Raw genomic sequence first — 23,508 nt, 5'->3', positions numbered from 1 at the left:
CTGCTGTGTGAGCAGCTGGCAGCTGGAAGAGGAGAGGGCAGCATGCCCATCACTTCTCCCCCTCCCCCCCATGTGCATTACTCCTTATGCTGCTGATGGCAGGGCTGGCACAGGGGTCCTGGTGGCAGCAGCAGCAGAAATGAGTCTCACTGCCCTGTTCAGCTCTCCGCCATGCAGCTGCAGAAGCAGCTCCTGCCCATGCTGGTGTGGCCAGGCTACAGCCCTGTACCTGCTGTGGGCACACAAATCTGGGAGGGTACATGCCCCACCCCTTATCCTGGTACAAAAAAAGTTTGAAAATCACTGCTATAGACCACCAGGCCTATATGGAGGCCTGGATGGATGAGGATGAGGTGGATGAGGCCTTCTTCAGACTGTTAGCAGAGTTTCCCTACCAGACTAGCAAGTTTCTCTGTCGTAGGCTCTGGTTCTCATGGCGGGACTTCAGTCATCCTGACATCTCCTGGGAGAACAATACAGGAGTATACAGGCAATCCAGGAAGTTTTTGGAGAGTGTTGGGGACAACTCCCTGGTGCAAATGTTGGAGAGGCCAACCAAGAGCCATGCTCTTGATCTGGTGCCTACAAACAAGGAAAAATTGGTAGAGACTGTAGAAGCAGATTTCAACTTGGCAGCAGCAACTATGAGAGATGATTGAGTTCATGATCCTGAGGACAGGAAGGAGGGCGTATGGACCCTGGACTTTAGAAAAGCAGACTTTGACTCACTGAGGGAACTGATGGGCAGGATCCCCTGGGAAGACAGCCTGGGGGGGGAAAGCTGGTTGTATTTTAAAGAAACCTTACTAAGGGCACAGGAACAAACCATCCCGATGTACAGGAAGACTAGCAAGTATGGCAGAAGACCAGCTTGGTTTAGCAAGAAACTCTTCAATGAGCTAAAATACAAAAAAAGCTTACAAGAAGTGGAAACTTGGACAAACAACTAGGGAGGAGTATAAAGTATGGCTCAGATGTACAGGAATGAAATCAAGAAGGCCAAAGCACAGTTGGAGTTGCAGTTAGTAAGGATAAGAAGGGTAACAAGAAGGATTTCTACAAGTATGTCAGCAACAAGAGGAAGATCAGGGAAAGCGTGGGTCCCTTACTAAATGGGAGAGGGGGACAACTTAGTGACAGATGATGTGGAAAAGGCTAAAGTACTCTGCTTTTTTTCTTATCTGAGACTTCACATGCAAAGTTAGCTCCCAGACTACTGCACCAGGCAGGAGAGTTTGGGGAGGAAATGATCGGCCAACAGTAGCAAAAGAAGGTTAGGGATTATTTAGAAAAGTTGCACATGTACGAGTCCATGGGGCTGGAGGTGATACACCTGAGGTTGCTTGAGGGACTTGGGCTGATGTGATTGCAGAGTCACTGGCCATCACCTTTGAAAACTTGTGGCAGTTAGGAGAGGTCATATATAGTGCACATCTTTAAGGGAAGAAGAAGGGTCCAGAGAATTACAGACCAGGTGACCTCACCTTAGTCCCTGGAAAAATCGTGGTGCAGATCCTCAAGGAATCAATTTCTAAGCACTTGGAGGAGTGCTTAGAATCCAGTCAGCATGGATTCACCAGGGGCAAATCATGCCTAACTAACCTGACTGCCCTCTATGATGAGATCGGCTCTGTGGGTGTGGGGAGAGCAGTATATGTGATATACCTTGACTTTAGCAAGGCTTTTGATACTGTCTCTACCAGCATTCTTGCAAGCAAGCTAAGAACGTATGGGTTGGATGAATGGACTGTAAGGTGGATAGAAAACTGGCTGGGGCATCCAGCTCAGAGAGTAGTAACCAATGGTTTGATGTCTAGTTGGTAGCCGGTATCAAGTGGAGTGCCCCAGGAGTTGGTCCTGGGGCCAGTTTTGTTCAATATCTTCATCAGCGACTTGGAAGATGGTTTAGAGTGCACCCTCAAAAGTTTGCAGATGACACCAAGGGGGAGGTGGTGAAAGGAGTAGTAGATATGCTGGAGGGTAGGACAAGGATTCCCAGAGAACTAGACAAATTGGAAGGCTGGACCAAAAGAAATCTCATGACAAGCACAAAGTCTGCATTTAGGATGAAACAATCCCACACACTGGTACAGGCTGGGGACTGACTAGTTAAGCAGAAATTCTGCAGAAAAGGACCTGGGGGTTACAGCGGTCAGTAAGCAGTGCTTAAGTGGCCCTACATCCCAGTTAATTGTCCACACCTGCGCTAGGCCATTCCAAGTGGCGGCAGATAACAAAACAAGCAGCGATGGTGCCAAGTTGCAACAGCAGAAGTTTAGGTTGGATATTAAGAAAATCCATTGTCATTTTTAGTAGAGACAGGTTTAGAATCGGTATATTTGGAATAACTCCAAGGGCATAACAAGGAGTTTGTACTATACTGGCCATGTTTTACTGATTGTATGGGTGCAGTGTACTCTGTATGAATATTGGGTAAGTGCATAATTTGCTTAACTGCCTAACCATGCCAGTTTTGCATATTGTTTATTGTCATATGGGTTAATCATAGATCATGTAGATATACACCGTTTTCAGTCCCGCTATCTGCTTTTCTATGCTGTTTTACTTTGGTATTAAAAGTCTTCAAAATAGTGGGAGCTAGCAGCATTAAAACTGACTAAATCCAGTCATTTTGCTAAGCTTTTAATAGCAGCTGTGAACCTCTCCAGGTCAGTCATTTTCAAGGTTAGCAGCCCTGAAATTATTAGGAGCCTTGAAAATGACCAGACCTGACAGAGCCGTAAGCAGTGCTCATTAAGTATATGGCCCTGACAGGTCTGTGGTATTAGCAATCCTAACCTGACTCCTTCCAATCATTTTCAAGGCTTCTAATAGTCACTCTTAGGGCTGCTGACAGCACTGTGAACATAATGAGTATTGTTTACATTAAGTTCAGATAAGTGCATACTCCAGGTAAGTGCATAGCCTTTTTTCAATCTGGAGGCCATGTACTTAAATGGAGTGTACTCTATTTCAGTCTTGAGTGTTTTCAATCAATCATATCATCATTTTAAACTCTTATTTAGAACCAGAGATGTGGATTTTCCAGAAAATGTTGAATTGGAGAATTTCAATGCCCTAAATAGAGCGTGATCTGATTTAGCATGTTTATTTTTAACATATTTATATTTAGTGAACAAAACTAAAAAAGTTCCCCCATGTTAATTTTATATCCCAATAGCCACAAGTATTTGAACTGAAATGTTTGATTAGGAAACCAGTTAAATACAGCACAATTAATGTAGTTTAAATGTTATAGTCAAACAAATTCAAAGCTTTATGTGGAAAGAAATTATTTTTATTGGAATACTTGTAAAAGTGTAAAGACAATACACATTAGCATGTACTTCCCTTACATTGTTTGTTTAAATTTAAGGAAAAAAACAAAGGCACTGAAAAATGTTGACACACTAATTTTAGCACACCCAAAGAACTGTGTATGATATGCAGTGGTTGTCCACTCATCTACTTCAATAGAGTTAAACTCTCTTCTACTAAGGTCATTGCGGCACCTCCAGTTTCACTGTCACTATCTGTAGAATCACTTGCACTACTGATTAGTTCCATTGCAGAATCTGATTGAGGCAAATCTGATTCAGAACTACTACAACCTCATTCTCTTTCGCTAAAGGATGATTTTACCAATGAGTCTATGGGCAAGGGCAACTTACCATCACACTGCATCTTCTTCACTAATTGTGCTTCTGACTGATTCTCCAAAAGCAAGAGATTTTGAGAAATAGAAACAATCTTAGCGGTGCATTCATTTGATTTTGATTTGACCTGCACAGCCAATTGGGTGAATTCATAACTTGATTTTTGTTTTGCATTATTATGTGAGTGTATTTACCCTCCTGTTTACAAATGAATAAAACGTCTATGTACTCTCTCACACACTTCCTAAGGATAATCACCTGAAAAGCATTAATTACAACTTCGAAAAACTACTAAGCTTGCCAGTACTGTATTTGCATCCATTCATTGTTACTAATGAATTTTATGAAACAATGATTTTTTACAAATGTGAAATTTCCCACGGAAAAATAAAGCACTGGAAATTTTTCTGTTTTAGAAAATTTTCTGTCCCACATCTCTCTTTAGAACTACATATTTTAAATGGATTTTGTCTTAAAACTGCTGATATTATCTTAGAATTTAACACAATATATTAATTAATTACAGCTATATCTAAGATGTAAAAAGATCTAATTTATCTTTTAACTTTTATCTTTTGCTACCAAGGCATGGGGAGCAGAGAGGAGAAGATGAAAAAGTTACAATAATCAAGTGTCTAATAAAACTTGAAATAAAAAAAATTAAGAATTAAAAACAAACAAAAACAATTGAAGGATAGGTCAGAAAAATAATATTTGAAGCGTAAGGAGATACAGTTGTGGTGTATCCAAATAATTGTGAAATACTCTGTTAAATTTGAGGGGTAGTTTTAATAAGACACAAGTATATTAATTCTGTCTCTCTCAAAAAATATTCCATAATAGTCCATATTTTTTTTCTTATCAAACATTAGGAAAAACAACCCACAGCCCTGTTCAGTGTAAACATGTATTCTGTTTTGGAATTGAGAACCTAGATGATTGCTCTGTAATTGGTTGGTGGATAGATCACACTTGGAATATGTTTACAGTGATAGCCATGCAAGGCACTAAACAAAAATAATATCGTTGTCTAAACATCTTTTATTGATTTGGAGCTCAAGGTATTTTAGATACCACAGCAGTGTCCCTCCATGCTATTAGGATGGAAACAGGAGAAGGCAGTCATGTTCCAAATTTGGGAGAGTTTAGGTATTTAAAAATTAAATAGTTTTTACTGTATTTTAAGGTGGAGTCAGGGGGAGCTTAGTACTAGGGACAGCATGCTAAGGGGGTTGAAAATTAATGCATGGCAGCATTTGTATTTCTTTAGGGCCTGGAGGAAACCTTGCATGGTAACTCTGTGGCATATTGTTTCTATGTTGAAGGAATTCCAGAAGGTTAGAGGCCATGTGTGTTGTATAATGGTATATTCTCCCCCCAGTGGGAGCACATCCATTAATTAACATTAATGGGAGTTATGTACATCAAGGGGCTCCTCCTAAGTCCATTATTACTGCAGAGTTCTTTATAAAAACTTCCTGTTTCATTGTGGTATTATTCTCTGAAGCTGCTGTTTGTTGTTTTCTTTATCATGACAAAATAGTACGTTAGTTTTTTGAAACTATTCTCCTTAATTGTATACGAAGAACAGTGTGCTGCTTTTGGTCAAGGCGTGGCTATTTTTTTCTTTATGTATAATTATAATACAATAATGTAAAGACAATATATTTCTGATTTGACACACTCTAGTTGCTCCAATGTGCAGAAGAACATAAAAAAGATTGCAAAGGCAGATATTCAGTTTAGGAAATGCCTGGATTAACATTGTCCATGTAACCTTAATTTTGGACCAATGGATATATGCATAATGATACAGTCTTTAACTACCTCATGGCTAAGTACAGGAAGTCAAAAAGCCAAGGATGAATCAATTCAGTCTTTGCAGTTAGTCTAAACTGTGTTGATTAAATTGATAAGCAAGTGAACAGATACTCGCTTTTGATTCCAGAAATGCAGCCACATGTCTGCAGTGGCTCAGGCCAGAAGCCAGGGGGTGGTAGGGCACACCTACCTCACTGCTGAGCTCGAACAGACAGCTTGGGCCAAGGCTAGCCCTCCCACCCTGCAAGGTGGGGTTTGTAGGGGAGGTATAAAGCATCCTGGGAAGCTGGGCAGCTGTGAGTTAACTTGAATCTGGAGGGGATCTGGGACAGAGGTTCAATAAACTGATTTAATTTTAATCAGTTAAGTCTGACACTACATCTAGGTTTATCTTAATCTGGTTTCAGCCATTTTTAAAGCAATTTATGTGCACTGAACTTCTGTTGTGTTACAGATTTGAACTGGTTTCTGATCACTTGTACTGGTTTATGTGTAATTTCTGTCCCTATCTTATGTGCTATTTTTTCTGATTGAACCCTTGTCTCTTTCCATACATAGGGTGGACGGTATGCAGGATATGGATCAAGTTGAATAACAGTGAGATATTTGTAGGGTCCCTGCCTCGTTTGTTGCAAAGGTTAGAAGGTATGTAGTAAAGATCAGATTCAAGATTAGGTGAATTTACATGCCTGCCATCAGGGTGGTCTCCTGCTGCCAGATGTCAAGTACCAAGCTCTTAACTTCCAGAGTCTGTGATCAAAATGGTTTTGTTTTGTTTTTAACATGGACAATATATATTTTCCCAATTGCATTGTAAGCTGTTCTAGCTAAAACTTTATTTAAAAAAAAAAAATTCTGAGGCAGAAACTGGGAAATTTCAGCCAAAGCCGTTAAAACTTGGCAAAGTTTTAATCCAGTGAAAACTAGGCCTTTTACAGAAGGTGTTGGACAACCCTGACCACCTGAGGCTCTGCTTCATAAGTTGTACTAATTATTTGAGAATTGCCTACTGCCAACAAACAGACTGCTAAAAAATACCTGTTGAAATGATTTTTTTTATAGTTATTTTAGCCTTCCCACAGAGTAGAAGACAAATACATTTGTACATAGATGGCACTGATTCTAGACATCTTTCATTGCCTTTCCATTCTTATTTAGTTAACAGCTTCACATACATTTCGCATTTATACCTAATTAAAGTTTATGTCGGTGTATGTGTGATTGTATTGCTGGTCTTGTTTGGAGAATATTTAGAATGTTAACTGTTTTAAATAATATTATTTTAGTTGTTGGTTCTATTTTTATGTTAGTTATTTAATGATATTTGTCTTTAGTTTTTGTAGGTGTAACCTATCTGTTGAAGAAACCTACTTTTTCTTTTGCTTCTTGTTACTTCATCTGGACTATTTAAGCAGGAAACTTTTAAAGAATGAGGTTGAAGACATCACTCTCGAAGGAACCAAAACATATCCTTTGTCTCAGAACAAAACAGTAGAACCATGTAATAACTTTGCATAGCTTTATTAGTTCTATATTATACATGCTGAAGTAAGGCATTTTAAGTGTTTGTACCGGCACTGTGAATTAATTTGTACACGTTATACAGATGTAACAACTTACTCTTTCCTGCTGGCCCAATTATTCAAGGCGCTGAATATCTCAAGCTGGGTGCTAGGCATACCTCATTTTCAGTGATTCTATTTAGAATGTAGACTGTTTATTACTTTGGAAAACAGCACCATCATTTTTCAGGAAAGTGGTTTCTTCCCCCCCCCCCCTTTTAGAGTTTCTGTTTACTTTTGGAAAGAGATCCTCTTCCCCCCTCCAGCAGCTAATAAGTGTGCTACTATCCACTTGTCTGCAGTAAGACTAATAAACTACCACTGTTGGGTAGTCACCGGGTACGGACTCTTGCCCTTACGTCCAGTTGACATTTACCAGTCTTCTCCAGGGGCACTGCAACCCCTGGTCAGTCTGGGCGGGGCTCCTATTCTTTCTGTCTTCCATCCTGCCATGACTTTGACTTTGTTTTTATTTTTTGAAGTTGTTAACGAAAGGGAGGGGTGGTAACTACCTTGCCTCCACCACGGGTGACCATTGGTTCCCTCCCCGAGCTCCGTTTCAATAAAAAAAATGGAGGGAATGACAAAACGACCAGAGTAAAAAGGTTCTTTTCTTTTTTTCTCTCTCTTTTTTTTTAAGATGCACTCTCCACTTTTATTATGGAATTTCCTCTCTAGGGACTGAGTCCTAGACGACCCCTTGGCTTAATTTGTTGCCTCTGAGGCGTTGACTCTTCTGCACCTGCAGGCAAATGGGGAGTCCCTTTCTTTTTCTCATTGCTGGTTGCAGCTGTGCCCAGCTTAACTGGCAGCCCGCGGCCGATAATAAGTCAATATAAACAAATGAAAAAAAAGGTAAAATGTGGGAGAACGTTGCCTTCTTCCCTCTCTCTCTCTTTACCAGGTGGTAGCTTCCTTCCTGCCCCAACACCTGACCTGCGATGTCACCGGCAAATGGGGTTTTGTTTTTTCTTTACAGTCTCTCTCTCCTTTTTATCGCGGCCGTGCCTGGCTTAATTGGCGGCCCACGGTGATTAATCAGCACTTCTGAAAACAAACAAGCAAGCGATTTGGGAGCATCCTCCCTTTTTATCTCACTCTCTCTTTTCTCTCCTTTTTCTTTTCTTCTTGTTCTCCTTCTTTCTTCTTTCACTCTTTTAGCTTGGGCTCCCCCAAGCCTCCGAGACCCAATTGGGCTCTTACCCTGCTCCTGGGGATGTCAATCTCGGGTTGAGCCTTCCCAGCCTCCATCCTGTCTGTGGTCTTCCATTTGCCCTTTCCCCAGTGTCCTGGTTCTGCCCACGGCTCCTGGATATTGCCCCGGCCGCGGATCCCCACCAATCCACCTCACCTGCCAAGGTGATAAAGCTGAGCTGGGGCGAACTGGAAGCTCCCACCGTAGCGTGGAGGTTCTGTTCTAGTTGAGCCCATGCCCGTGGCTAAGGGAACACCCTAGGTGAGTATCCTTCAGTCCTTCACACCACCAACAAAAGTATATGCTTCACTAATACTTATTAGCGTATTCTTATTAGTGTATTCTTTACTATATTCTTAAAGGGGAATGTTATTAGTTCCCATGACACTGTTAATAAACCAAGACGTACTTGGTTGGATTATGCTTTTATGTTTCGACACTGAGGTTCTTCTGTAGGTGGAGCCTAAAATTTAATCTGTTTAAAAGGTATGTATTTTAATACTGTGTTTATTTTTAAAACGGCATAAACTATCAGAGTCTTTTATTTATTTTTTGTTGCTTGAAGTTGCTTTTTGACACATCTCTTTCTAATGTGAAAAGCAACATAAAGATTTTATGTGAAGAAAAACACCTTCAACGTATGCAAATGACAGTTCCTTAAAAAATTAAGGGTTTTTTGTTAACTTTTTTTGTGGTAATCCTTAATTTTTCACTGTTTTAGCAAGATGTATATTCTAAGCTTACTTTCAATAACCAAACAGCTTATTAGAATTCAGGCTTCCTTAATTCAGTTACACATAAAGAATTGGTTAGTTGTGTGGGCTGGACAACAGCTGATGAACTGTATTCATGCAGTGATGACCATCAGATTATGAAATGGAACTTATTAACTAGTGAAACAACCCAAGTAGCAAAGCTTCCTGATATCTACCCTATAGATCTTCATTGGTTTCCCAGAAGTGTAGGTGGAAAGAAGCAAGCCCATGCAGAGAACTTTGTACTCACAAGTTCAGATGGTAAGTCATCTTTAAAACCTATCTTATAAATTCCTAGTGCATTATGTATAAGTTATTTCCATTTAAATGTGAAATTATTTCCTGCCAATGTAATTATAGATGAACTACAATTATTTTTAGAAAATAAATATATAATTGTACTATAGCTCCTTTTTTTGTTCTTTCTCTGTGCCACGTGCTTGATCCTTTGCTTTATTTGTCTTGCTTGCTTTGTTGACTTTGTTTTGGTGGTGTGAGGGAGGCATGGGGCTAAGGGGATGGAAAAAGGCGGCAGAATGCAGGAGTGGTATTGGACTGTACTCTTTCGGAATAATTTTCCTCTTTATTCTGTTCTTACCCACCTTCTGTTTTAAGTCCACTTTTCCCTTTTAAGAAAGAGACTTTTCCCAAAACTCCTATTACTTTATCAAGGACACACTACATAGCAACCATCCCTCCAAATGAGAGCCTGGGTAGAGGTTCCTCCTGAACCCATTAGTACTACTCCTTAAGAGGTTTTGTTTATGCCAGAGACTTATTGATTTATGCAGTCTTTGGGGTGAAACTTTTATGTTGTAAACCACGAGACTAAAAATAATTATAAAAAATAAATATCAGACATGGACACTTGTTTCTTAAGCAGTTTGTTGATTTATATTAAACTGCCTCAACACAAGCACAAGGTGGTAGCCATGTGCCTTAAACACTGTACCTCAAAGATAACAGTATATTTCACCTTGAACTGTTACACACTTTCCTTCTGTCAGTAGTGAAGGATTTTGTATCCACCATCACTGATGGCTTACTTCCTGGGGGAGAGATTTTTTTCATTGTCTTCAGAATTGTTACTGCTTCCTTCATTCTGCTTTTAAATAAGTCTGTAGTTGAGTGACATTTGCAATTGTGAATTTTTCTTCAGCTGTCAGTAGCTCTTCTTCCTCCACCAGGTTCTTGATGCCATTTTTAGTTTTATTTTTTTGGTTCACATTTTTTAGGGGGTGAAATTTCCTCTTGGAATTTCTCTAAGGAGAAATGTGCCAAAAACTTCAATTCCTTCTTTTTCTATAAATTCATGACTTCTGCCTGTTATATATCCAGGTTGGTTATATTGGTTCCAAAGCCCATATCCTATCAGATTTTGAAAAAGCCTTTGTCTTCTGCTCAGATATTTTGGTGGACTAAGGAGCAGTTGTTGACTAGTTGTTCACCCTGGAGTTTTAGTTCATTTTTTAACTATTCTGAATCAGGCCACTGAACACTTTATAAATAAAATCTAGGACCTTCGATTTGAATCTGGTCAGTGAAGAGCTAGTAGAAAGCCAAGAATAGATTTTATGCTTTACTGGTAGCCTACATAGTGAAGGAAGTATCTTGCAGTGTTTCATACTAGTTATTTTTTTTAATATAACGCAGGGTCGGAAAATTATTTTGGGTGGAGGGCTGCTTAATGAGGTTTGGTGAGCTTTCGAGGGCTACATGGGTAGCCCTGCCCCTTGACAGTTGTGGGCCTGCCCCTGCCCCCCTGTTGCCATCTTGGGACCAGAAGTCCCACCCCCTAACCCCTGACCCTTGCCACTGGAAATCCCTCCCATTGCCCCCAGAAATACTTCTTTGGGGGGGATTTGCTATTTTAGAACCAGAAAAAAACCCAAATTATATGCTAAAAGTCAAACACCTACCATAACATATTTTAATTTTATTACAAAAAATATTTTTGTCATGATTTGTGTTTGCATACCATATATAGAAGTGATTGCATAATAACTCAAAAATAAATTCCTAGTCTTGTATATTGTGTAGGGGGTGTGGTTGGGGTATGGGGGGTTTGTGAGGGGGTGTGGCTGCATGTGTCAGGTATAGGTTATGCTGGGGAGTTGTGTATATGTGGTGGGTTGTGGGGGCAGGATGTGGGTATGTGGTGCTTGTGAAGTGTGAGGGAGGATGGGAGTGGGAACCCACCCGAACACTCCTTCATGGCTCAGTAGCAGGCAGGGGTGCTTGTGTCCAGCGCTGTTGCTCAGCAGTGCGCAACTGCCACCAGTGCTGCACATTGCAGCAAGGAGCGCAGCCCCCACTGGGCCATCTCTTATTGCTGACGCTCCCCGCAGCACACACACAACCCCCACACTTGCACGGCATGGGAAGGAAACCCCATGCACTGGAACCAGATGCCTTTCTCGCCCCCTGCCCCCAAAAAGCTTTACTAACAAGCATAATTTCCCTCTCCCTTGGATTAATTTATCTGTTATCCATAAGTGCTGGTCCACCTTGGTAGTAACGATAGGAAGATAGAATGCATCATGTTGGCACTTGAGTTCAGCCTATATTATCACTTTTCTTAGTGGTGACTTGTAGGGATGGAAAAAATTGATCTTTATGGGACTCCAAAGTAGGAGTCTGGTGATTAAAAGTACATTTACTTAAAAAAGGTGATATGGGGAGTTCCTTCAGAAAAAAATACAAACCAAGTATGGTCTTTTTGGATTTTTTGCTGGATCTTGCATCTAACAATATTATGTTAGGATTGACCATATCGAATTCCGTAGATAGCTTCCAGGATGATACTGATAATGGGTCATGGAATCATAGAGGAGTAGGGGTAGAAGGCACCTCCAGAGGTCATTTAGTCCAGTCCCCTGGCTAAGGCAGGATTATCCTTATCCAAACCTTATCTGACACAACACAAGACATAACACACTAACTTGCCACAGGTGTAAAGCAGGGGAACCATGGCAGCCAACATCCTGACACTGTAAAAGGTGGTGAATACACACTCAAGAGATCCCAGGTAGAGTGCTACACCTCCTGCTATACAGGAAGGCAAAAACTCCCACAGTCTGCCAGTCTGGGGCAGAATCCTTCCTGACTGCAAATGTGGTGATTCGTCTGAAGACTGAACTGAGGGAAGGAGCAAGACCCTCTAGCCATGAACTGCTGGCTTTAAGTCCCAGCAGCAGCACTGGCACACCCTATTTAAAATCCCCAGCCTTGGCTGCAGCCAACACCCAATGCCTCTAAGGGTTTTGTTACCCATTACACTTTACACTTCTCAAATATTGACCAGTGTGAGTGTTGGAGGTTTAGAGCAGTCACGCGTTCAGGCTTAAGGCCTTTTCTGACTTCTTTTCTGACTGTCCCTGTCCTGCACAGCTGAGACTTGCCACTAGAGGGCTGGCAAGCAGGGGTCCGACTAGGAGCTCCAGCTGTGAGTTACCACTAGAGGGCTGGTGAGCCAGGACAGGCTTCTATCTGGGAGGGTGGGCTGGGGAAATGGATTGGTGGGGGTGGGAGCATGAGGCTAGAAGGCGAGAGGTTGTGAAATGGGAGGTGGAGAGGCAGGGGACATGGAGGCTGAGGGCTGGGTGGTCAAATGAAAGTCAGCCTTGGAAGCCACTGAAGGATAAAAGAAAAAGGAAAAAAAAGAAAAAAAATGTGAGAAGAAAGAGTAAGTAAATTAAAGAAAATCTCATGTTTTAATAAATTGGGATTGGGTAGCCCCAGCTCACAGGAACCCTGATCTGACTCTGTACCTTGACACAACCCCTAGCCCTCCCTCCCAGACCAGTCTGTATCTCTGTCAGCTGCTTAGCCAGTTCACACCTCTGGGGGCGGGAGGCAGAGTTAGCTTGATGCCAGTACTATCCGCTGCACAATAGAGTTGAGAGAGTGGAAAGTTTGTCCGCACAGAACAGGGTGGGGGGAAAGGGATACTGCATGTTGGGATGTTAGCAGACTAAAACTTGAGTGGCTTTTCTCTGGGGAGTAGCCACATATGTGTTGAACATGAGCTGGATAACACGAATCAGAGAGAAATCTTCCCTGCAGTGGTGTAACTTTTAAGATACCTTAAGGTTGCTTAAAAATAGGTTAAACATCTTAGTGTATGGACAATCCAAGGGTTAAGAGGTCTCTGAGTTGCCTAAATTTAGTGTGTAACACAGCCCTTAGGAAGGCTTTAAAAAAAAAACCCCAAGACAAGTAGCAGCATGAGCAGGTGGAAGTGGGGGTGGGATTCCCTCTCAGCCCCATGTGGCAACTTACTGACAACTCGTAACAGAAGAACATCTATTGGGACCATTAACATTAATTTCCAAAGCATGTTCTGCTCTGAATTGTCCAGAATTGTGATCTAGTGTACGGATTGACAACACTTTTGCAGTGAGGGAAGCTGCTTTATTAGAGCTTAGCTCAAAGCACTCACTATTTCCAACTCAACCTGCAGCAACCAGAGCTGAAGTCATTGCTCCCCACTGTGTTGTAGCCACCACCACTGAAGTCTCATGCTGCCAAAATGCCACATACTATGGCTCTGCAGTCCATAGGTTGCTGACCCCTTGTTTAGTATATTGGCTTTGGTTAAAGGAATTACTTAATTGGACTGTGGATAGTTTCTCTGTGAGCTTGGGCAGTCTCTGGCTATATCTATTATGTCTGGCATGATTTTCTTCAGTGGTAGATGGACATAATGTACATTTGAAGGAGGAAGGGAAAATCCTTCTCTGAACAAGGCATTGGATGTTACAGTCAGGATTTATGCCAATTGCACACACTTTTTCACTAACTAGGAAGAGTTTGCATTGGATTTGTAGGTAAAAACTCATCCATCTGGGGCATTCAGTACTTCTCGAGAAGTGAATGGATTGTAATTATGGAATGAAGGCTTGCTCTGCTGACTAGTATATGAGGGATGAGTCCACATAACTTAAGAAGCCTTCCCAAATACTTGTATATTTTCAGCCAACTAGGATGCTGGGTTCTCCTGTGGGCTGCATGCAATCAGATTTAATTAAGTGTGTTATTACCCAGAAAAAGTTCTTTTGGGTGGGAATGAAAACTTCTCTGGCGGCTGAGTGTAAAATTCTCTTTGCACAGACTTGGAGAAATTCTTTGTTTTGGCCTATCTGTTATGTTCTTTATTTTCTATCATGGACACTTGAATTCCCATCCCTTCCTTGCATGTGGCTTAGGTCACAAAACCAATGTAACCTGAAAGCATTAGCCTCAATTACTGATCAGCTAGCTATTTGAAGGCCAACATATTTATTGTCATGAGAAAAAAAAAACCTGTTGAGAGCCTATTAGATTCTTGATATATGGATAAAGGGCAGTTGTCTCTTGGCATATATGGGAATTTTGCTGGGATCCAAGAGTCACTAGCTCTCAACTCTTTATACTGAAGAATTAGAGATCCCTTTTCCTTTATGCTGTTCAAACTTGTGGAGGCCAACACTGATGAGGTAGCTGAGGAAATACGGGGCCTTTGGAATATGAAATTTGTCTTAGTATCATTTTATGTTTCTAGAGGTCTTGAACCATTTTGCTACTTTCCTGACACTGAATTTGCTTGCCTCATCTTTGCAACAGTTTCATGCCTTCTACATTAGGTTCAACAAAATTAGACTTGATGTGTTGTGATCAGTGGCTGATGATGAATCAGATCCTTTTTGGGTCATTGCATCCTTGCCCTTTGATTCTCTATTTCCAGGTTGAGGTATAGTGACAGATGGAAACTTCTGAACCATCTATTGGATTTAGAACAGTCTGAAGGTTTGGATAAAATCCAGACACTCTGTATAGCCAGAGAGATTGGAGGGAGGGGGGTGAGAATAATAAGTTAATGACTTTCACATCCACTTTTTTGGTGCTTATGTTGACTTGGAACTTCTCAGAATTTGCTAGGAATCCAGCCCAAACTGTCTTTGCTTTAAAAAAAAAAAAAAAAAAAAAAAAAAAAAAGAGAGAGAGAGCAACAAGAGCCCTAGAAAAGAAACTAATTCCTTATAGCTTGGTCAGGATGGATAGAAGTTGACTGATTTAGGCTAAACTTACTGTTTATTAAAATGATTTAAATAAATGAATAAGCAGCACATGATTACTGTTGATATTTTGAACTGGTGGAAATTGTTGGCTAAACTGGAAGCAGAATTTGTTGAAATATCAACTTTACATCAAAGACCCTTCTGCAGGTTCTGAGAGAATTTCTTCATTTCATTTTATTCAACCAATTATTCAAAATTGAGATGTGAAAAACAGGTAAGTTGCTTTCCTCTTCCAATCTAGGGATACTACATGTAAGCAAATGAGGTCTGCTAGATCTAAAAGCTTGAAGGACATGGTGATCAGAAATAATTAGTTCATATCACTCCGTGGATAATACTTTATTTGATCAATTGTTTAACTTACTTGAACTTTTTCTTATGTCTCTAGCATGTTTCATGCATATCTCCTGCATGTTTGCAGTGGTTTTGTTTAACCAACAACAATTGTAAAATGCTGGTTATGTGCATTTTCAGTTGAATTCCAATTTCCATTCAACCAGACCCTGATACACATTCACAAGTAAACCATTCCCATCGTATAATAAATAAGAAATGCACGAATCACCATTTTCTGATTTCATAATAAAAATAAAAAATATGTATATTGAACTATACAGATTACTTGAACAATTCAGTCTTAGCTTGTTTTGTATGCCTAAAAGAGAGGTTACCAAATTTAAACATACAATTTGAATCTTATTAGGAAAATGCATACAATACAAAGCAAGATTAAAATCTATTATTCATATTAGTTTGTTGCCTCTTCTTTTAATTGTGATTTAAATCAGTCCATCCTGGTTCATGATCATGACTTCCCAGTTCCTTGAAGTTTTTCCTTTTGTAGTAAATAAAATATGACTATATTAGTGTTCTTCCATAGCTTCTTACAAGAACATGGATTTGCTTTAATTAATATCTTACTTTTCAAATACTGGACTGGTTGGCAGCACAAGAACAAGTACCTGCTCTTCCTTTCTACAATATACTTCAATTTTTGTGTTGTAGATATTGATAATTTAAGTATCACTGCTCTACATGGCACAAATAAGGACAGTATTTTGGCCCCAAGAAGCTTAGTTTAAAAGGCCAAGATCAAATATGAAAAAACTATGGCAGTGGTGACAGTTTACAGGGTATTTTCTTTCCCCTTCTGTATGCAGATGGAATAATGGTTGCGTTAGTATTTATTAGCCTTCTGTAAGTAGGCATTTTCTTTCTGCTTCATGGACTGAATTTGACTGACTTCAGATTTTGTTGGTGCTAGCCACAAGTGTTTTATGTGCTTTTTTTAAGATGCTAGCATGATTAGGGTTGAGTGTTCTGTTATACTGTTCTTGTTAGGATGTGAGAAACTAGCAATAGTAGCCAAGATTCCTGTATGGCAGTGCACTTTCTAAACAATAGAGCAGGATAGAAGTTTGCTAAAATGTACCTGACATTGAGTTAAATGATGTGATCAGAAACAGATGCTGTATGTGGAGTAGTATAGACTATGTGATCTAAGATTGGAGGAAAGATGATGTAGTATATTAGACGTAGACCTTTTGATTGGAGGCTGCTTGCAGACAGTTAAAAAAAGCAAAACAAAACAAACCATGCTTTACTGGAAGAAGCAGTGTATTACTTTGACTGGGCTCTGCAGCATCTGTAATAGATTGGGTGCTTCAGTGGGGCATTTGAGGGCTTTTAGTTAAAGCTGATTCAATCCACTGTTGGATAAAAGCACCAGAAAAGCCCCACTAATGTGCCTGATCTGTACAGATGTTGGGCAAGCCAGGTTGAAGTAACATGCTGCCTCTGCACCAATTTTGGTTTTTGTTTGTTTGTTTTTTAAATGTCTAGAAGCAGCCTAAAAGGCTACCTGGTATTTTTCTTACCAAGAGATTTAAAATGGATGTAAATTTGAGGAAATTGGGATTTTTCCTAGTCATCTTGTTTTTTCTGGAGTCTCCTAAGCAGAGACATTCATCAGAATCATTATGGATATGGCTACATGTCTTGAACACTAGCATTCTCTTACTTCCATTATGGGTGCACAGTATTAGGAACCAATGTGTGTAGACTTCTGTTACTCTGCTCCCATCTCATGGTTTTTAATCTGTTTACCTTTTCTGTCCTGCACAATTCTAAATTTATTTATCATGTAAAGAGTGAAATCTAAAAACAAAAAGTGGGATTAAGTGAAGGCCTGAGACTTTTTAAGGTAAATTGGAACAAGACACTCATCCTAGAATAGGTATTCTAGAATTAGCACTTGTGTAAGTTTGGGTGATTGTCTCATTAGTGTTAGCATAAAACAAATCAGATCTGAGCTCTACTGACTGATTTGTCATTACATTTTAAAGGCTCTGTGAACACTACAGCATATCAACTAATCTACCAGATCTGATTGAAGGTGGCAAAATTGGATACAGAAAGGAAAAATGAGAGATCAGCGAAACGATAACCTCCTAAGTGTGTAAATTAATATCACATCCATGTGTACCTGGCATACTAGCTAAGAATAAATATTAGATGGACAAACTGACACAGTAACAGCCATTTTAACCAGAAATTAGTTCACAATAGCTGGAAGACTTTATTTTTCTCCTGTAAACAGATCAATACCTTTTCCCTTCTTTCTTATAGGTAGCTTTCTACCTGACTGATAGTGATTGGAACTGGGAAAGTGGGCTCGAAGTAATGATGACTAAATAGGTATGAAGGTACTTCTGAGGGAAACATTTTATGAGTTGTCATCACAGAAAAGTTTGTAATTCCATTTTGTTATGAGATTGGTATATTGTATTTCAATATTATTATTTGTGGAACTACCTTTTCTTAGTAATTTTCTTTGTGGTAAATTACTGTAACTTCTGGTCTCCTGATGAGCTATATTGTTTAATAAAGGAAGCTGATTTTGGAAGGCTTTTGTGTGTGCCAATATTCCTTGTATTGTCAGTGTTTGTGTACATGAATTTCATTCTGGAAATACTGATTGTAAGTCTCCAAACTTGATAACTTATTGTTGATATGATATGCCTATTATTGGCAATTCTGCATATTTTCTATACATTCTCAACAACCAGTTTTATTTCATTGATGAGAATTCCTGTCAGCTTGTCAAGTCCAGTGAAAGCTGAATGTTGTTTTTATGAGGCCAAAACTATTCCTTGAAGAATTGCAGAAGGTATAAAGGTAGCTTTTTGGGTATCTTTTCATTTTCAGCTCTCATTTTAAAATATTTTCTGCTTCCATTGATCTTGCTATTTTTCCTTTAAAAAATCAAGAAAAAGGAAATTTTGGAAAATTTGTTCACAAATCAAGTATTTTTTTTCTAGTTCTTTTTCACCCTGTTGTGTTCATTATTTTAACATCAGGTCAAATTTTGAGATTCTACTGTATGGTAGCTAATGGACAAAACAGACCCATTTGTGTTATATATTCTTAAATAGGCTGCTAATCTCTTGCTTGAAAACCTTCCAAAACAGCGAAGTAACTTTAAGCTTGAGGATGGTTTCTGGTTTCTGTACATATTAAAGCAAAAAGAGAGAAGCAGTATTTTATAGATCTGAAGCTTAATATTAGGCTGCCATTGAGTCACTTCCATCTACTCCAAGTCATATTATGAATAAAGCATATGCCTCAAACACTTCCTTTATTGGCTGGTGAGAGTCAGGTAAATTTTGTTCCTTTCCCCATAGTCATCCAAATTAATATTGCATAGGCTTTTATCCCACTTTTTAAAAATCAGAAACCCTAAAAGGTCCTTTTAAAGGGACTTGGACCAATATTCTTCCTAAGACAAGGAAAAATGTAGTAAAATGAAAATCTGTCTTGAGCATGTTAAATCTCATGCATGTTAAACATTGAAATATCCTGTCTTAATTTTAAAATCTCCAGTAATGGAAAATATACGGCAATTCTTTTTAAGTTCTAGTAGTTAATTAATATCACTGTTATAAATCTGTGTTTACTTCTGTTCTGAATTCTCTGAACTGTAGATATTGGATGTTACTTGGTCTGCAAGATTAGTGAGCGTTCTATTATCAAATTTTTCGTCCCTGTGTAGGTATTTGGATTGTAACTGCATCACCCCTTTAACCTTCTCTTTGATAAATGAGTTGTATCAAATTGTTTGGCTATTTAACTATGAAGCATGTTTTCTGATCTTTAATCCAGTGGTTCTCAGCCTTTTTAGAGTCAGGGTACCTCTCCAAAACTTTTCTAGAGTTTGGCAGCATCCTCAGTTGAGAACCACTGTTGTATTGGTTCAGCATACCCCTGTGATTCTCCGTCAAGGTGCTGCTGCACACTGCATTGGGGTTATCTGATAAACCTAAAGTGGGTGAAGCAGAGGTATAACTAGTGAATTTTGTGTCCTGGACAAGACTTCCCTGTGCCCCGGAAAAAGGAGGGTGGTGTTACCTGCCTTGGGTGTCGCTGCACTCGGCTGCACCAACTAGGCAGTGCAAAGGACTGCTCCTACCCAGCCTAGCTTCTCATAGGCACTGTAAAGGGCTAGTACAGCCCAGACTGTTTCCTCTGGCTGGGCAGTGCAAAGGGCTGTGATTGGAGTGCACAGTCATTCCTAGTCCGACCCCATGTGCTTCTTCTGAAAATGGGTGCAGGCTCACCTCCTGTTTCTGGGAGGAATATGTGGGGTTAGACTGGGAAGGGCTACAGGAAGACTACAGGCTCCAGCTGCTTCTTGATCTGCCTTTGCAGGAAGTGAGCGGAGCACTTCCACCTGGCTGCATGAGCACCTGCATTGCAGCACCCCCTCTTCTGTATCCTTCTGCAATTTATCAACATAATTCTTAAATTTTGAATGCCGGAGCTAGACATGTAGTCCTGGTTGGTTTTGCCAGAGTCAAATACAGAGGCTATCTTCCTATTCCTAGTTGGTATTTTCTAGTTTGTACATCCAGTTTACTCATTAGCCCTTTTGCCTACAGAATTGTACTAACAGCTTGTGTGCTGCTGATTATCTTTCCTAACTCCCAAGGCTTTTTCAGAGTCATGGTTTCCCAAGAAGTTGTCTTGACTATCTCAAGATGGGCGTGGTAGAGAATAACCTACACTGTTTGGGTTTTGACTTGTGACCTTACATTATGGCCATAGCAAATCTGCCTGCACCAATGATGTGAGGCTCCTGCCCCACATGTGACTGTTCCCTTCCTTGTCTATAACATGTCTTGAAGCTCATATTGAAACTGTCCACATTGTACTTACTCATTTCGTATACGCAACAATAAGATGTATCCCAGTTTCCCTTGTAGAGCTCTTCTATGTGTCATTTTGTAGACTACTGGATATTCCTTTCAGGCTTGTCTCTAAAGCAGTAGAAAGAGAGAGGGGTGAAGAAGAGCTGGCAATTAGGAAGGAGCAATTATGGTATTGCTCTTGGCAGGTTTACATTGCCCAAGTAAGTTCTAACCAGACTGCAGAGCTAGAGGAGCTTGTAGCAGATCAATCTCATACCTGGAAATTTAGTAGAACTTCCAGGGTTATGCTGTACTGCCACTAGAGGTCAAGTTAAGGGGTTGCAGCAGCCTTCAGTTCATATTAGTCTTATGAGGGGTTAATGTGTGGCCTCTGGGTTCTCACCCAGTTACCACTCCCCCCCCTCCCCCCCCATTGCTCCCGCTGCTGTGACAGCTGGGGTCTGTGGGGCATGGCTCCACAGTGGAAAGAGGCTCAGTGAACTTGTTGCCCCTGTGCCCCTTTCCCCCCCCCCCCCCCGAGGGGGGTTTGTGCTGCCCACGTGGCAGCAGCGAGGTGGGGCCTTGTGCTGCTGGTGCAGTGTGGGGACCTGAGTGTGGTAGGAGTTCTAGGGAGCTCCCATGGTGGGAAGGGAGGGAAAGCTTGTGCTGCTTTTCTGGTAGTAGTGGAGTAGAGGGTCATGCTGCTCATGCAGCACAGGGACCTGAATGTGGCAGGGATTCTGGGGAGCCCCCATGACATGCAACCTGTGTGGTGTGTGGCCCAAGGCCTGCAGCTGGTCGAGCATATGGCTCCTAGCTGCTCTAAGGTTGGACAGCACTGGTATAGCTGGTTGGCATGGATAGACTTTAAGGTAACCTTATCATTAACCCCAAGTAGCATTTTAGACTTAGCCATTGTTTTCAAGTAGTCTACTAAGCAATTCAGATTGATTTTTATCAGTGGTCTGGCTTTTCTCTATTATTTATCAGTCTTCCTTCCTTCCTATTTATCAGTCAACTTTGTGTTGTTTGCAAGTGTGATTTGTATTAATTCCCTGTTTTCGACAATGTAATTGACAAACTATTAAATAGAGTAGGGCTAAGAACTGATCCCTGTTTTTAACCCCTCTAGGAACATAATCATGCAACAGATTCATGGTTTTACAGTTACATTTTGGGACATAATAGTTAGCCAGTTTTTAATCCATTCAGCATTAGCCATGTTGATGGCTACTGAGTACAGAAGCCTTTTACACCAATATTTATATCAACAAAACTTGTCATGTCCTCAGAAAAAAGGTGTTAGGTTCAACAAAATGTGTTCCATAAACAAATGTTGATCATATTATTCATTAATAAAATAAGAAGGGGCAATTTTTTGTGTCATCCATTCCACTGTTTTTCCTGAAGGTGAACATGTCTAGTATATGATCTTGTTAGTGAAGATTACCATAATGCATATGCATAAAGAGATGATTTAAGATTGTAGTGACAAGCCTAATTCTATGATTTCCCAACATTTTGGTGCTGACTTTTCAATGCTAATAGTAGTTTGTTGAGAATATGAAATATAACTAAAATAAAAAAAATAATAATTCCAGCATATCATTCAAAGTGGTTCATTGGTAGGCTTTAAATTAATCATAGTTACCTTTCCCCCTTGAGCTTAAAGAGTAACTGATAACAATAGTAGGTTATCATTTTCTGGGTAGACCAGCACTGAAGACACATTTTCCAAGTAAGCTTTATAGCCTTGCTGACAGCAGAGAAATCATGTGGCACAGAAATCATGTGTTCCATTCCAGGCTGCGATGAGGAGTGTGCTGTAATGGTCTCAGACATTTTTACCTGTTTCCCATTGGCAGCTCAACCTTTTGTTCTGTTTTTGCCTACCTGTCTTTTCACTATGCGTGGCTCCATGTTTCAGTCCTATTCTCTTTATCCAGCCAGGTTCCACTCAGACTCTTCATTCTATTCCCAGTCTCTCTTAGCCTGTCAATCTGGACTCCATGCTCCTTGTCTTTTCCCAGTGGGACGAGACTAATATCAGTCTCCTTGCTCAGCCATCCACTGTCCCCTCTTCCTCTGGTTCAGTTTGCAGCCTCTCTTCTCCCTGGTGCCACATACAGTCAGTTTGCATCCTCTCTTGTTTTTATTAACTCATTCCTTACCCCAACTGTCTCAGTATCCCAAGTTCTTCTCTGTCTCAAGGTATCCCAGGCCTATCCAGTCCCTGGTTTCCCAGCTTCCAATATCATCCTTTTTCTTTCATCCCCCCACCAGACCATAAGTTTGATTCTTCCTATCTGCATTTGAATTGGTCAGTTTCCTTTTCCTTGTTACCTGAGCCTAGTAGGGGTTGGAACAGGACAGACAGACTCTCAGTTCCTGGCTCTGGCCTAGTATCTCACAGTTCAGAACTAGAAAGCAGCAAATGTCATGGTTTACCTGGTTCTCCACAGATTCAGCATGGACAAAAAAAAGGAAGCCATTACTGAACATGTGTGATTTGGAGGTTTGCAGGTACTTCTAAAATCTTTTAACTTTGGGGGGGGTTGCGGGCAGGGGGAAAACATATTTTTCCCTAGCCTCATTCTTAGAAATTGCTGAAAGGCTTTCATTATTTTCTAAGAAAAAGTCTGCATAAGACAGATACCCAGCATGGAAAGAAAATATTCACCAGTGAACAATTTAAAATTTAGTGAAGTTATAAACATCAGTGTCGTAATAATTTGGAAAGGTCAGGCAACCTTAATAGACTGTGCTACCTGCTCTGCCTATAACACAAAATTGTTTTTCTTAGGTTAAATTACATCTGCTTGGATTTCAATATCTAAACCATGAGAATCTATCTTTTGGCTGTATTATGAAAATATGTCAATTCACGTCTTAGTGATTGATAGTATTTCTTTTGTTTCTGTGGCAGTTTGCTGTAGTAAATCCAACCTTTGTTTCAAGAAATCTGAATTGTTTATATAGTGTCATAGTTAACTTCTGTTTAGAGTCTTTGGTTTTCAGTAGATTATCTGATTGTTTTAAAGCATTATAGTAGTTTGCTGTGAATCTTTTTTTTCTTTTCCTTAATGGAATTTATAAGGTGTGACCTTTCACTGACATTTGTCCCACTTAATTATGGTGCTGAAATGCTATAGGACTTCCATTGTAATCAAACCCTTTAAAATTCAGATTTTTTGGTGGGGGGTTGCCTTCTGTATGCAAGGATGATGAGAACTGCAACTTATTGCAAATAAAGAATTAAGGAGGAATGATTAAA

General features: G+C 40.1%; 1 protein-coding gene across 2 annotated transcripts in view; it reads left to right on the top strand.

The window, feature by feature from the left end:
* Positions 1–23,508, top strand: part of IFT80 (intraflagellar transport 80) — a 155,278-nt gene that overhangs the window by 4,127 nt on the left and 127,643 nt on the right. For both annotated transcript variants that reach the window (XM_059731095.1, XM_059731094.1), the window contains exons 2-4: positions 6,036–6,122; positions 6,812–6,946; positions 9,035–9,250. In XM_059731095.1, the coding sequence (XP_059587078.1) occupies positions 6,907–6,946; positions 9,035–9,250 (256 nt within the window). In that variant the 5' untranslated portion in view covers positions 6,036–6,122; positions 6,812–6,906. The remainder of the gene's footprint in view (positions 1–6,035; positions 6,123–6,811; positions 6,947–9,034; positions 9,251–23,508) is intronic.

Source organism: Alligator mississippiensis, chromosome 7, assembly GCF_030867095.1.
Source record: "Alligator mississippiensis isolate rAllMis1 chromosome 7, rAllMis1, whole genome shotgun sequence".
In the NCBI taxonomy this organism is placed as follows: domain Eukaryota; kingdom Metazoa; phylum Chordata; order Crocodylia; family Alligatoridae; genus Alligator; species Alligator mississippiensis.
This window is presented reverse-complemented; position numbering and strand designations above follow the sequence as displayed.